Source organism: Indicator indicator, chromosome 35, assembly GCF_027791375.1.
Source record: "Indicator indicator isolate 239-I01 chromosome 35, UM_Iind_1.1, whole genome shotgun sequence".
NCBI lineage: Eukaryota > Metazoa > Chordata > Aves > Piciformes > Indicatoridae > Indicator > Indicator indicator.
This window is the reverse complement of record NC_072044.1, coordinates 2703516-2717289: the sequence shown is the minus strand read 5'-3', so window position 1 is coordinate 2717289 and position 13774 is coordinate 2703516. Positions and strand designations below refer to the sequence as shown.

The window sequence follows — 13774 nt, the reverse complement described above, 5'->3', positions numbered from 1 at the left end:
CTGAAGACAAAAGCTAAACAGAAAAAAAAAAAAAAAAAAAAAAAGATGGCAGCTCCAAGCAGGCCAGGGAAGCTCAGAGGCTGGAAGGGAGGGTTGGGAAATACCCATCAGGGAAGAAACTCTTGTTGGGAATAGGTTAATGCTGAAATGTCACGGCCCAAAGAGCAGAGGAAATGACACTTTCCTCCCCTCTTGACAGTGAGGGGTTTCTCTCTGCACAATGAAGATAACAACCTTTACCTGCTTCCCAGGTGGCTTATGAAGATTCAGTTCATTAGCATGAGAAAAGCACTCAGTGATCCTTGCATGGGAGATGCTGCAGGAGCCTGAGGAGCAACATCAACCACCCTCACCCACAGGTGCCTTCTGCAGCCAGCCCCTCCTGCTCCAGGGGCAGAGGATGCTCTTCTACCCCTGCAGCTGCTCCTGAAATCACCTACAGACCTGCAGCTCAGGGTAGGTGTTGAGCAGAGCATGTCCTCTTTCCTCACTGTCCCCTCACTACCAAAAGGCTGCAGTGGATTTTGTCCCAAGCACTGGGGATGGGATGGCTGCCCCCAGGGAAGAGCTGGAGGGATGGGAACCACTGGGGATGGAAATCACTGCCTTCTGACAAAGCTGCTGTGACAGAAAAGACTTGGGGGCACCACTGCACATGTGGCGGCCCAGTTGCTAGGAAAAAAAGCTAAAAAGCCTCAAAGTCATCCATGAGCCCATGCCCCACACTGCTGAGCTGCTGCTGGGGGCTGCTCTGCCCCTGCCCCAGCCCCTGCTGCATGGATCCTGTGGGATGCTCGGAGCTGGTGCCTGCCAGGGTTCTCCACCATCTCCCCAAGCGTGGCAATGACCCCTTGCAAGCCCTGGGGAGCCAGTTTGCACCCCAAAGCCCACAGATCCCAAATCCAGGCCGGATTTACAGAGGAGCCTGCATTCCCTGCTCCCCTCCAGCACCTGCTCCTCAGGCAAGAGGCCAAGAGCTGCCGTGCGGGTTCCTGAACCCTGCCTCCGGGGCCCCCATTTCCATCCATTTACTGGGGCTGCTCTGCAAGCTGGCACCCTGCCCGGGGGTGGGATTTGCTATTCCTCTTCTCCAGCCTCCTGAAGGCTTCTCCCCTCCTCCCCCAGCCTGCCTCTGCCTGGTGGTCCCCCTTCCGCCCTAGGAAGCGATGGTTGTTATGGCAGAGGAGCGAGAGGAAGGACACAGACACCTCCTGAATGCTGAGAGGCTTTGCTGGAGCTCCCCCTGAAGAAAAAAAAAAAACCAACCACCACCACCACCACCCCCACAAGCCTCAGCCCTTTGTGGCTGTGACATGTGTGAGGGGGCTGCCAGCTCCCAGCCTTGCACTGCTGGCTCTGGAGCACAGACCACTGACCTCTCCCTGCAGAAGTCAAGATCTCTGATATTGGATATCCCTTGAAATATTCCTGATTTCCTATCCCTTTAACTGCTCCTGATTTGATATCTGTCTAAACATCCCTGACACAGTTAGCAGGGCTTGGTGCTCAGCCCCCTCCACCCTCAGTCACCTCTCTGAAAGCAAACTCCTAAAATCCTAAAATGGGTTGGGTTGGAAGGGACCTTAAAGGTCATCCAGTTCCAAGCCCCCTGCCATGGGCAGGGACACCTCCCACCAGCCCAGGCTGCTCAAGGCCTCATCCAGCCTGGCCTTGAACACCTCCAGGGAGGGGCATCCACAACCTCCCTGGGCAACCTGTTCCAGTGTCTTACCATCCTCACTGTCAGGAATTTCTTATCTCCAGTCTCAATCTCCCCTCCTCCAGCTCCAAGCCATTCCCCTTCATCCTGTCACTCCCAGCCCTTGTCAGAAGTCCCTCCCCAGCTCTCCTGTAGCCCCCTTCAGGTTCTGGAAGGCTGCTCTAAGGTCTCCCCAGAGCCTTCTCTTCTCAGCCCCAACTCTCACACTCTGTCTCTACAGGAGAGGTTCTCCAGCCCTGGGATCATCTTTGCAGCCTCCTCTGGCCCCACTCCCTCAGTTCCATCTCCCATCACACAGTCAACACCTTTCAATCCCTCATTAACTGGGAGGGATTTGAGGCTTGGGCAAGCAGGAGTGGGCAAACCCTGAGGTTTTCTTCCCAACCAGTTCCAATTCTGCTTTCCCCTCACATCCATGGCACCACCTCTGTGCTGTGCCTGACCCACAGCTCCTAAAGCAGGAACTGATTTTCCTTTCCCTCTGCCTCCCATGAGCTCAGGGATTCTCAGTGGCATTTGCACTGCAATGCAGGGAACAGCCAGGGAAGGGGGAAAAAAAAAAAAACAAACCCAGATTTAAGGAACCTCAGCCAAATTTATTTTACATGAGAGGTGAGAGGAGGCTTTGAAAGCTGCTCTGATCCCCCCCCCCCCCCCCCGCCCCTCAGCAGCAGCTCAAAGGAAAGAGCCAAGGCTGGACTTACATGTGGTGGAGGGTGCACCACCCACAGTGAGGGTCCCCCGAGCTCAGGCACTCCCCACAGGTTGTGTATTGCTCACAGGACTCCACAGGCACCCGGGACACCTGGGAAGGAAGCAAAGAGAAGGATCAGTGCTCAGTAAAACCAAAAACCAGAGCAGCTCCAGGTCCTGCTTCACCAGCTCCAGCCAGGGAACATGACAGTGCCTCCCAAACTCCCCTGGATGTGGTCAAACGTTTCTGCTGAGGTCAGGCAAGAGGAGGACGTGCTGGGGACCAAGTCCTGAAGTCACTCCATCCCCCTGGCACAGCCATGCCAGGAATCATGGCCACAGCAGAGCCACAGTCCCAGCCTGCCTGTCCTCATTGCCAGCACCAACTCACCACAGACCTCCCTGCCCAGCAATGCTCCTAAGGCCAAAGCTGTGTCCCCTCCTCCTGCATTTACAGTTTGCTGTCTCACACTTGCCATGAGGAAGCTGCTCCAGAGAGGAAAGTGGCAGCAATGAAATCATTGGCACTCTGCAGGTTGGCAGCTAAGTTAGCCTGTGTGGGGCTTGCTCCTGAGCCCTTCCAGCATCTGCAGGGACTTCTCTGTCCCAGGCATCAGGACCCTGAGGGCTGCTCATTTCTCACAGGCAACAGATTCCAGAGCAGAAGGTAAAAGGAAGCAAGGTGGGAACCAACCCAGATCACTGCCACAAGCCCCTCCAGCACTTCTCACACACACCAAGGTCCCTCCACGACACTGAGATGCAGCAGGGTCCTGACCTGTTATCAGCACTGCCACCACCACAGGCTCCAAAGTGACACCAAGCTTTAACCACGGCTCAGTGCTTGGCTTCAGTAAAGAAATTCCACTGGGAGCTTCCTGACCCATCCCCAGCAGGCACAAGGAGTTTGCCTCTCCACTCCTGACACCTCAGTGTGATGTTCCAGTGCTGCCCCTCCGCTTTTTGATACAGGGAGGTTCTCCTGCCTCCCTACTCTGCCTGGACCTCGTCTGGAGTATTGTGTCCAGTTCTGGGCTCCCCAGTTCAGAGAGACAGGGAACTACTGGAGAGAGTACAACAGAGGCATCTCTGTGAGGAGGAAAGGCTGAGAGCCCTGGGGCTCTTGAGCCTGGAGAAGAGCAGCCCCAGAGGGGATCTGAGCAATGCTGATCAATACTTACAGGGTGGGTGGCAGGAGCATGGGGCCAGACTCTTCAGTGGTGCCCAGTGACAGCACAAGAGCTAATGGGCACAGACTTGAACATAAAAAGTTCCATCTGAACATGAGGAGGAACTTCTTTAATCTAAGGGTGATGCAGCCCTGGAGCAGGCTGCCCAGAGAGGTTGTGGAGTCTCCTTCTCTGCAGAGCTTCCAACCCCCCCTGGCCATTGGGCTCCTGGGCAAGCTGCTGTGGGTGTCCTGCTTGAGCAGGGGGCTTGGACTGGATGATCTCTCAAGCCTCACCACCCTGTGACACTCACATTTCTCTGATCAACCAGTGTCAACAACTTTTCCATCCCCAGCAGCACCCCAGTTGCTCCCCTCCAGCCCTGGGAGCGCTGCCTGTGACTGGCTGCAGCCTCCTCCAGCCCTTGGTGTCTGCCCCTGGCTCTGTCCATCACAGCAGTGCCTGGCTGCCAGCAGTTGGGGTGTGCAGGGTGAAAGGAGCAGTGTCTCACCAAACAACAGCCACTGTCACACCAAGTGACCTTATTGTGGCCTTTAAATATCTGAAGGGGGCTACAAGAAAGCTGAGGAGGGACTTTTTAGGCTCTCAGGTAGTGATAGGACTGGGGGGAATGGAATAAAGCTGGAAGTGAGGAGATTCAGGCTGGAAGTGAGGAAGAAGTTCTTCCCCATGAGAGTGGTGAGAGCCTGGAATGGGTTGCCCAGGGAGGTGGTTGAGGCTCCATCCCTGGAGGTGTTTGCAGCCAGGCTGGATGAGGCTCTGGCCAGCCTGATCTGTGTGAGGTGTCCCTGGCCATGGCAGGGGGGTTGGAACTGGCTGAGCCTTGTGGTCCCTTCCAACCCTGACTGATTCTATGATGCTATGATATATTCTAAGTGCTGTTGACACAGTGAGAACCCAGCTCCTCTCTAAACACAACCCCAAAGGGCTGCCATTCTTCCTGTTTCCTCAGCCCTACTTCACAACAAAAAAAATCTGCAGAAGGGATGGGGATGGTGATTATTTTTTGTTTAATTTCCTCACTAGGGGATTATTTTTGTGAGAGAGAATCATAGAATGGTTGAGGTTAGAAAGGGACCTCTGGAGATCATCTACTCCAACCTCCCTGCTCCAGCAGGGCACCCACAGCAGCTTGCCCAGGAGCACAATGGCCAAGGGGAGTTGGAAGCTCTCCAGAGAAGGAGACTCCACTCTCTGGGCAGCCTGCTCCAGGCCTCCAGCACCCTCACACCAAAGTTCCTCCTTAAGCTTAACCTCCCAGGTTCAAGGAATTTCATGGGATGGGCACAGAAATCAGCTTGAGGCATAATAAGAGCTGGAACCAAGGGGCTTGGAGGCAGAACCAAGTACACAGAGCCTGCATTTAGCCTGTGATGGCTGCAAAGAGCTTCAGAAATAGCAACCAGAAGGTCAAGGGAGGTTCTCCTCCCCTTCTACTCTGCTCAAGGGAACATCTGGAGTATTGTCCCAGCTCAAGAGGGACAGGGAACTACAGGAAAGAGTCCAACAAAGGGCTATGAAGCTGCTGAGAGGCCTGGAGCATCTCTCTGAGGAGGAAAGGCTGAGAGCCCTGGAGAAGAGCATCCTGAGAGGGGATCAGATCAATACTCAGCAAGAGCTAAGGGGTGGGGGGCAAGAGGAGGGGGCTGAACTCTTTTCCCAGTGGCAGGACAAGGGGCACAAAGTGGAACCCAAGAGGTTTCACTTCAGGAAATGGAGAAGAGAAATGATGTGGTGCTGAGGGCTGTGGTTTAATGGGGACCTGGCAGTGCTGGCTCCATGTTTGGACTTGATAATCTTAAAGATCTTCTCCAAACAAAATGATTCTGGGATTCAGTGACAATCCCCCAGTGCAGACAGGAGATGCAGGCACTGCATTGCTCCTGAATGGCAGCCTAGGAGCCAATTTATGTTTTGCAAACCGAGAGAGCAGCCCATGGAGCCTCCCAGCAGTCCCCATGGAGTCACCAGCAGGATGTGGTGAGGGTTTCCCCTAAAATCTGCCCTGCACCATGAGGCCTGTTGGTGGGGTGCTTCTCACCCACCCCAGAGGTCAGGCCAGCCCCCAAAATCATCAGGCACTGCTGCTGCCTCCAGTGTGAGGCTTGGCAGGATCTGTCCCTGTGATTTACATGCAGCTCAGGGCTTGTTTGATGCTCCTGAGGAGCTGGCTGCTCTCACAGTGCTCTATAAATAACAGAGGATCTGAATTAAATGAATAACAGTTCATTAGAGATGATTTTATGTTAGGCATTTGGGTTCTGCTCCTGCTCAGAGGCTGTGGCTGCCACACAGGGTGACTGTAAAACGACACAGCATTTTGAACAACACCTAAAGTCCCAGGTTTTTAGCCCAAGAAAGGATCATTTGCTCCTTTCTCTGCAATGCCTCCAACTACAGGGCAGATAGCTTCACCCTTTCTCCTCTTGGTGTTTGCTGACTGAAGCTGACCAGGGCTGGCTCTGTCTGAGCTGGGCCATCTGCTCAGAAGCAGCTGCCTTTGGGTCAGCTCTTCTGTAGCCCCAACCACCCAAACACATCTCATGGCTCTGGGCTGCTGGTCCCTGCTGGAGGAAGGGCTGAGACCTTAGGGAAGAATAAACCATCTGCTGGTCTCCAACACTTACCTTTGTGACCTTGCCCTTCCCCCTTCATAACAATTCATGCCAGAACCTCCACATACACACAGAGAGCTCCAGAACCTGCACACACTGCTCCAGAACCTGCACACACTGCTCCAGAACCTGCACACACACACAGAGAGCTCCAGAACATGCACACACTGCTCCAGAACCTCCACACACACACACAGAGAGCTCCAGAACCTGCACACACACAGCTCCAGAACCTGCACACATTGCTCCAGAACCTGCACACACAGAGCTCCAGAACCTGCACACATTGCTCCAGAACCTGCACACACAGAGCTCCAGAACCTGCACACACTGCTCCAGAACCTGCACACACTGCTCCAGAACCTGCACACACACACAGAGAGCTCCAGAACATGCACACACTGCTCCAGAACCTCTACACACACACACACAGAGCTCCAGAACCTCCACACACACAGCTCCAGAACCTGCACACACTGCTCCAGAACCTGCACACACAGAGCTCCAGAACCTGCACACATTGCTCCAGAACCTGCACACACATACACAGAGCTCCAGAACCTCCACCCACACACTGCTCCAGAATCTGCACACACACACACAGCTTCAGAACCTCCACACACTGCTCCAGAACCTCCGCACACACTGCTCCAGAACCTACACACACACACACTGCTCCAGAACCTGCACACACATACACAGAGCTCCAGAACCTCCACCCACCCACAGCTCCAGAACCTGCACACACAGAGCTCCAGAACCTACACACACACACAGAGCTCCAGAACCTACACACACACACATTGCTCCAGAACCTGCACACACAGAGCTCCAGAACCTACACACACACACTGCTCCAGAACCTGCACACACACACACAGAGCTTCAGAACCTCCACACACTGCTCCAGAACCTCCGCACACACTGCTCCAGAACCTACACACACACACACTGCTCCAGAACCTGCACACATTGCTCCAGAACCTGCACACACATACACAGAGCTCCAGAACCTCCACCCACCCACAGCTCCAGAACCTGCACACACAGAGCTCCAGAACCTACACACACACACACAGAGCTCCAGAACCTACACACACACACACACACTGCTCCAGAACCTGCACACACACACTGCTCCAGAACCTGCACACATTGCTCCAGAACCTGCACACACATACACAGAGCTCCAGAACCTCCACCCACACACTGCTCCAGAACCTGCACACACACACACACACTGCTCCAGAACCTACACACACACACACACACTGCTCCAGAACCTGCACACACACACTGCTCCAGAACCTGCACACACATACACAGAGCTCCAGAACCTCCACCCACCCACAGCTCCAGAACCTGCACACACAGAGCTCCAGAACCTACACACACACACACAGAGCTCCAGAACCTACACACACACACACTAGCTCCAGAACCTGCACACACACACTGCTCCAGAACCTGCACACATTGCTCCAGAACCTGCACACACATACACAGAGCTCCAGAACCTCCACCCACACACTGCTCCAGAACCTGCACACACACACACACACAGAGCTTCAGAACCTCCACACACTGCTCCAGAACCTCCACACACACTGCTCCAGAACCTCCACCCACTGCTCCAGAACCCAAGTCACTGTTTAAATGAAGCTCCAAAAGCTTATGAGCAGAAGGCATTTAGCTAACTGCATGCATGGGAAAGGTTCAGAGGTTTTCCAGTACTTGCCCAGCTCTCACAGTCCTCATCAACCATCCTGAGCAGCTCCCATCCAAAGACCACAGACATTCCAACCCCCTGAAGAACATGCTTCATTTGAATGGAAACCCAAGGGAAGTCCCATTAAAAATAGGAACTATCCAGAGCTTATCCCATTCCTATCATGAACACAGAAGAGTGGAAGCTCAGTTTCCTGTAGGGACAGTACAGGAGCAAAGCTCAAAAGTCCCCTGTCCCAGCATCCTCATCCTGACATCCTCATCCCAGCATCTTGGCATCCCCATCCCAGCACCTCCATTCCAACATTTGTGTCCTGGCATCACCATTTCAGCATCTCCATCCCTGTATCCCCATCCCAGCACCTCCATTCCAACATTTGTATCCTGCCATTACCATTTCAGCATCTCCATCCCTGTATCCCCATCCCAGCACCTCCATTCCAACATTTGTGTCCTGCCATTACCATTTCAGCATCTCCATCCCTGCATCCCCATCCCAGCACCTCCATTCCAACATTTGTATCCTGCCATTACCATTTCAGCATCTCCATCCCTGTATCCCCATCCCAGCACCCCCATTCCAACATTTGTATCCTGCCATTACCATTTCAGCATCTCCATCCCTGTATCCCCATCCCAGCACCCCCATTCCAACATTTGTATCCTGCCATTACCATTTCAGCATCTCCATCCCTGCATCCCCATCCCAGCACCCCCATTCCAACATTTGTATCCTGCCATTACCATTTGAGCATCTCCATCCCTGTATCCCCATCCCAGCACCCCCATTCCAACATTTGTATCCTGCCATTACCATTTGAGCATCTCCATCCCTGTATCCCCATCCCAGCACCCCCATTCCAACATTTGTATCCTGCCATTACCATTTGAGCATCTCCATCCCTGTATCCCCATCCCAGCACCCCCATTCCAACATTTGTATCCTGCCATTACCATTTCAGCATCTCCATCCCTGTATCCCCATCCCAGCACCCCCATTCCAACATTTGTATCCTGCCATTACCATTTCAGCATCTCCATCCCTGCATCCCCATCCCAGCACCCCCATTCCAACATTTGTATCCTGCCATTACCATTTCAGCATCTCCATCCCTGTATCCCCATCCCAGCACCCCCATTCCAACATTTGTATCCTGCCATTACCATTTCAGCATCTCCATCCCTGTATCCCCATCCCAGCACCCCCATTCCAACATTTGTATCCTGCCATTACCATTTGAGCATCTCCATCCCTGTATCCCCATCCCAGCACCCCCATTCCAACATTTGTATCCTGCCATTACCATTTCAGCATCTCCATCCCTGTATCCCCATCCCAGCACCCCCATTCCAACATTTGTATCCTGCCATCACCATTTCAGCATCTCCATCCCTGCATCCCCTGTATCCCCATCCCAGCACCCCCATTCCAACATTTGTATCCTGCCATCACCATTTCAGCATCTCCATCCCTGCATCCCCATCCCAACATCTCACTTCTGATGTTTCTATCCTGACATTCCCATTCCAGCATCTCCATCCCAGCATCCCTGTCCAAACACCCCCATCCCTGCACCCTCATCCCAATACCTCCAATCCAAAATGCCCATCCCAGGACTCCCATCTGTCCCAGCCTGCTCTCTTTGCTGTCTCCTCCTTGTCAGCCCCTGGGGCAGCTCTGGGAGCAGCAGAATGGTTTATTTGGAGAGGGTATTGCCTGTCACTATTTAGTTTGCAAATGCAAATACTTCTCTTGGTTTGCATTACAGAAGATAGGTCAGAGGAACTCTGCTGGCACTCCAAGCAAACATCTGAGAAGGTTTATCAGCACTTCAGCAGTGGATTCCCCACCCCAGCCTAAGCCTTGAGAAAACTGCTGCCTGAAGTGATGAATTTATCTGCAGAGCAGGAGCTTGAGGTCCTGCAGCACTCAGAGAGCAGAGCTCCTGACTCCAGCCCCATCCTACAGCCCAACCAGACCACAAAGCAAAGCCTGAGCTTTACAAAGTGGGTGCCACTTTTAGATGCCTAAAGATTCCTGCTCCAGATTCCAGAGAGACAAGGTGAAAGGTCTTGATGCCAAGCAGAACATGCAGGAGGTCTCCAAACACCTGAAAAGCCTGACTGAAATCCTGCACCTCCCCACCTTTGAGCTGGACTCCTGCTTCCCTGCAGAGCCCAGGGACACCATGTGGCCAAAGCTCTGCTGAAGCAAGCAGCAAGGTCATCTTGGGGCTGACAGAAGGTGAAAGAGGGTCCTGCACATCAGCATGGTCACTGACTGCACAGCAATAAAGCAGCTCAGCAGAGCTGAGGAGCACCTACATAGAGGACAAAAGCCAAGAATCCAACACTCCTGGGGAATCTCCCTACTCCTGTAGCCCCTGCAGGTACTGGAAGGTTGCTCTAAGGTCTCCCTGGAGACCCTTCTCTTCTCCAGGCTTGAACAGCCCCAACTCCCTCAGCCCCTCCTCATAGGGGAGGTTCTCCAGCCCTCTGAGCATCTTTGTGGCCCACTCTGAACCTGCTCCAACAGTTCCAGGTCCTCCTTGTGCTGGGGGCACCAGAGCTGGATGCCCTGCTCCAGGTGGGGTCTGACCAGAGCAGAGGATGAGATCACTTCACTTCACTTCACTTCACTGCACTTCACTGCACTTCACTCATCCTGCTGGTCACTGAAGTACATGAAACCAGTTCCTAATAAATGAATGCACAAAGTAAGCAAAGAAAGCAAAGTTTCCATAGCTTATGCCTGTTGCCAGCATGAGCTTCTGACCTCCCTGGCTAGAGACAGGCTCTGAGCATCCCACCACCACTGCAGGCTGCCTGCAGACCCTCAGGGTGCTGGACATCAAACAGCAAATCTATTTTTAATGACTTTGGGGAGCGTTAGTAGAGAAGCCAGCGAGTTCCCTGTAATTAAAGCTATCTATCACTCAGCAAGCAGCAGCCCAAAGTTGATGAACTTTCCAATGAGAATTTATTCTACCCTTCATTCATGAGAAAAGAGCCTTTGTGCTCCTGGAGGAGACATGAGAAAGTGTGGGAAGGAGCAAGGAGGACTCATCAGTTCCAGCCATTAAGGTGTCAGGGTGACAGAGCTGGGGAAAACGAAGTCAGATTTTCTCAGAGGCTTGTAAAAAGTTTGACAGAGTCTTCTTCCACTTGTCTCTGCTCCCTGGGTCTTCAAAAAGAACTGTTCAGAGCTGGAGTCCTCCTGTGAGTTCATTTCTGCCAAGGAACATTAGAATCAAAGAACTGTTTCAGCTGGAAAAGTCCTCCAAGCTCACCCAGTCCAACCATCAACCCAACACCACCATGGCCACCAAACCATGTCCCCAAGGGCCATGGACACACATTTCTTGAACACCTCCAGGGATGGGAACTCCACCACCTCCCTGGGCAGCCTGTGCCAATCCCTGACCACTTTTGCAGCAAAGAAATTTTTACTAACATCCAACCTAAACCTCTCCTGAACAAAGCCTTGTGCAGAAGGTGTTGCTTTGCTGAGCAAGACCTGTGGGTCCAAGCCACCCCATGCTGTATGGAAAGTCCTACCTGGAAATGACTTATTCTGGATTTGAGCAGAGCTGGTGGAGATCTCAGACATGCTGCCAGCAGTGAGCATGGAAGAGCCAGCAGTGAGCATGGAAGAGTCAGCAGTGAGCATGGAAGAGTCAGCAGTGAGCATTGAGGAGTCAGCAGTGAACATGGAAGAGCCAGCAGGGAGCATGGAAGAGCCAGCAGGGAGCATGGAAGAGCCAGCAGGGAGCATGGAAGAGCCAGCAGTGAGCATGGAGGAGTCAGCAGTGAACATGGAAGAGCCATCAGGGAGCATGGAGGAGTCAGCAGTGAGCATGGAAGAGCCATCAGGGAGCATGGAGGAGTCAGCAGTGAGCATGGAAGAGTCAGCAGTGAGCATGGAAGAGCCAGCAGGGAGCATGGAAGAGCCAGCAGGGAGCATGGAAGAGCCAGCAGGGAGCATGGAGGAGTCAGCAGGGAGCATGGAAGAGTCAGCAGTGAGCATGGAAGAGTCAGCAGGGAGCATGGAAGAGCCAGCAGTGAGCATGGAAGAGCCAGCAAGGAGCATGGAAGAGCCAGCAGTGAGCATGGAGGAGTCAGCAGTGAACATGGAAGAGCCATCAGGGAGCATGGAGGAGTCAGCAGTGAGCATGGAAGAGTCAGCAGTGAGCATGGAAGAGCCAGCAGGGAGCATGGAAGAGCCAGCAGGGAGCATGGAAGAGCCAGCAGGGAGCATGGAGGAGTCAGCAGGGAGCATGGAAGAGTCAGCAGTGAGCATGGAAGAGTCAGCAGGGAGCATGGAAGAGCCAGCAGGGAGCATGGAAGAGCCAGCAGGGAGCATGGAAGAGCCAGCAGTGAGCATGGAGGAGTCAGCAGGGAGCATGGAAGAGCCAGCAAGGAGCATGGAAGAGCCAGCAGGGAGCATGGAAGAGCCAGCAGGGAGCATGGAAGAGCCAGCAGCGAGCAGGGTGCAGCCAGTGCATCACAGAATGGTCTAGGTTGGAAGGGACCTCCAAAGGTCATCTTAGTCCAACCCCCATCGTGTGGGACAGCAGCCAGGACACAGAGGAGGAAGGCAAAGGGAGAAGGCTGTGACTGGGAAGCATTGAGGAGCATCCCCAAAGTGCTTCCAGGCACAACTACCTGCTCCAGAGGACACCAAACCAGGAGGCCCTGGAGAAGCTGAACAGCCAGGCAAGGAGGGGAGGAGGGGGAGTTGTGACAGGTAGAGCAGCTCCTGGGGAACCTGCCTGCCCCCTCCCACAGTGCTCAGCAGGGGGAGGATTCTCAGAGCTCCTGAGGGGCTGCCAGGAACACATCAACGCCTGCAACTTTCTGGCAGAGAAGCAGGGAGTGGGAGAGGACAGGGAGACGACGTTGCCATGGCTACCAAGCCATCAGCTAGTGCCAGCCCTGCAGATGCATGGCACCAAGTCCCCTGCACCCTGATCCAAGCAACCTTCCCAGAGAGTTTGGCTGGAACGCTCTAAGAACCTTATCAGCACCTTAGGGGAGGACAAGTTGTGTTTGAGCACAGGAGCCCAGGTAGGACTCCTGGTGAGTGATGCTTTGAGCATGCAGCTGGGGAGGAACAGCAGCAGGCACCAGTACAGAACAGGGGTTGATCTGCTGGGAAGCAGCTCCATGGAGCAGAACCTTGGAGACCTGATGGATGCTGAGTTACCCATGGGACAGCAACCTGCCCTCTTGGCCAAGAAAGCCAATGGTATCCTAGGGTGCATGAAGAAGAGTGTGGCCAGCAGGTCCAGAGAGGTTCTCTTCCCCCTGCTCTGCCCTAGTGGGGCCATATCTGGAGTATTGTGCCCAGTTCTGGGCTCCCCCACTGGAGAGAGGCCAAGGGAGGCTATGAGGATGATGAAGAGACTGGAACATCTTTGCTGTGAAGAAAGGCTGAGAGCCCTGGGGCTGTTGAGCCTGGAGAAGAGCAGCCTGGAGAGGGGATTTAAGCAATGCTCAGCAAGAGCTAGAGGGTGGGGGCAAGAAGAAGGGGCCAGTATCTTTTCAGTGGTGCCCTGTGACAAGATGAGGGGCAAAGGACACAAACTGGAACCTAGGAAGTTCCATCTTCAGGAAGAGAAACGTTTTTGCTGTGAGGGTTCTAGAGCCCTGGAGCAGGCTGCCCAGGGAGGTTGTGGAGTCTCCTCTGTGGAGCTTCCAACCCCACCTGGCCACTATGATCCTGGGCAACCTCCTGTGGGTAACCCTGCTCTGCCTGGGAGGTAGGACTGGATGATCTCCAGAGATCCCTTCCTAACCCTGTGCCACTTCCAGCAGATGTGTGACAT

General features: G+C 53.8%; 1 protein-coding gene across 1 annotated transcript in view; it reads right to left on the bottom strand.

The window, feature by feature from the left end:
• The window catches only part of PLXNA2 (plexin A2), a 180122-nt gene that overhangs the window by 67080 nt on the left and 99268 nt on the right, over nt 1-13774 (bottom strand). Inside the window, exon 4 of the mRNA XM_054395915.1 lies at nt 2425-2525. Coding sequence (XP_054251890.1) covers nt 2425-2525 — 101 coding nt within the window. The remainder of the gene's footprint in view (nt 1-2424; nt 2526-13774) is intronic.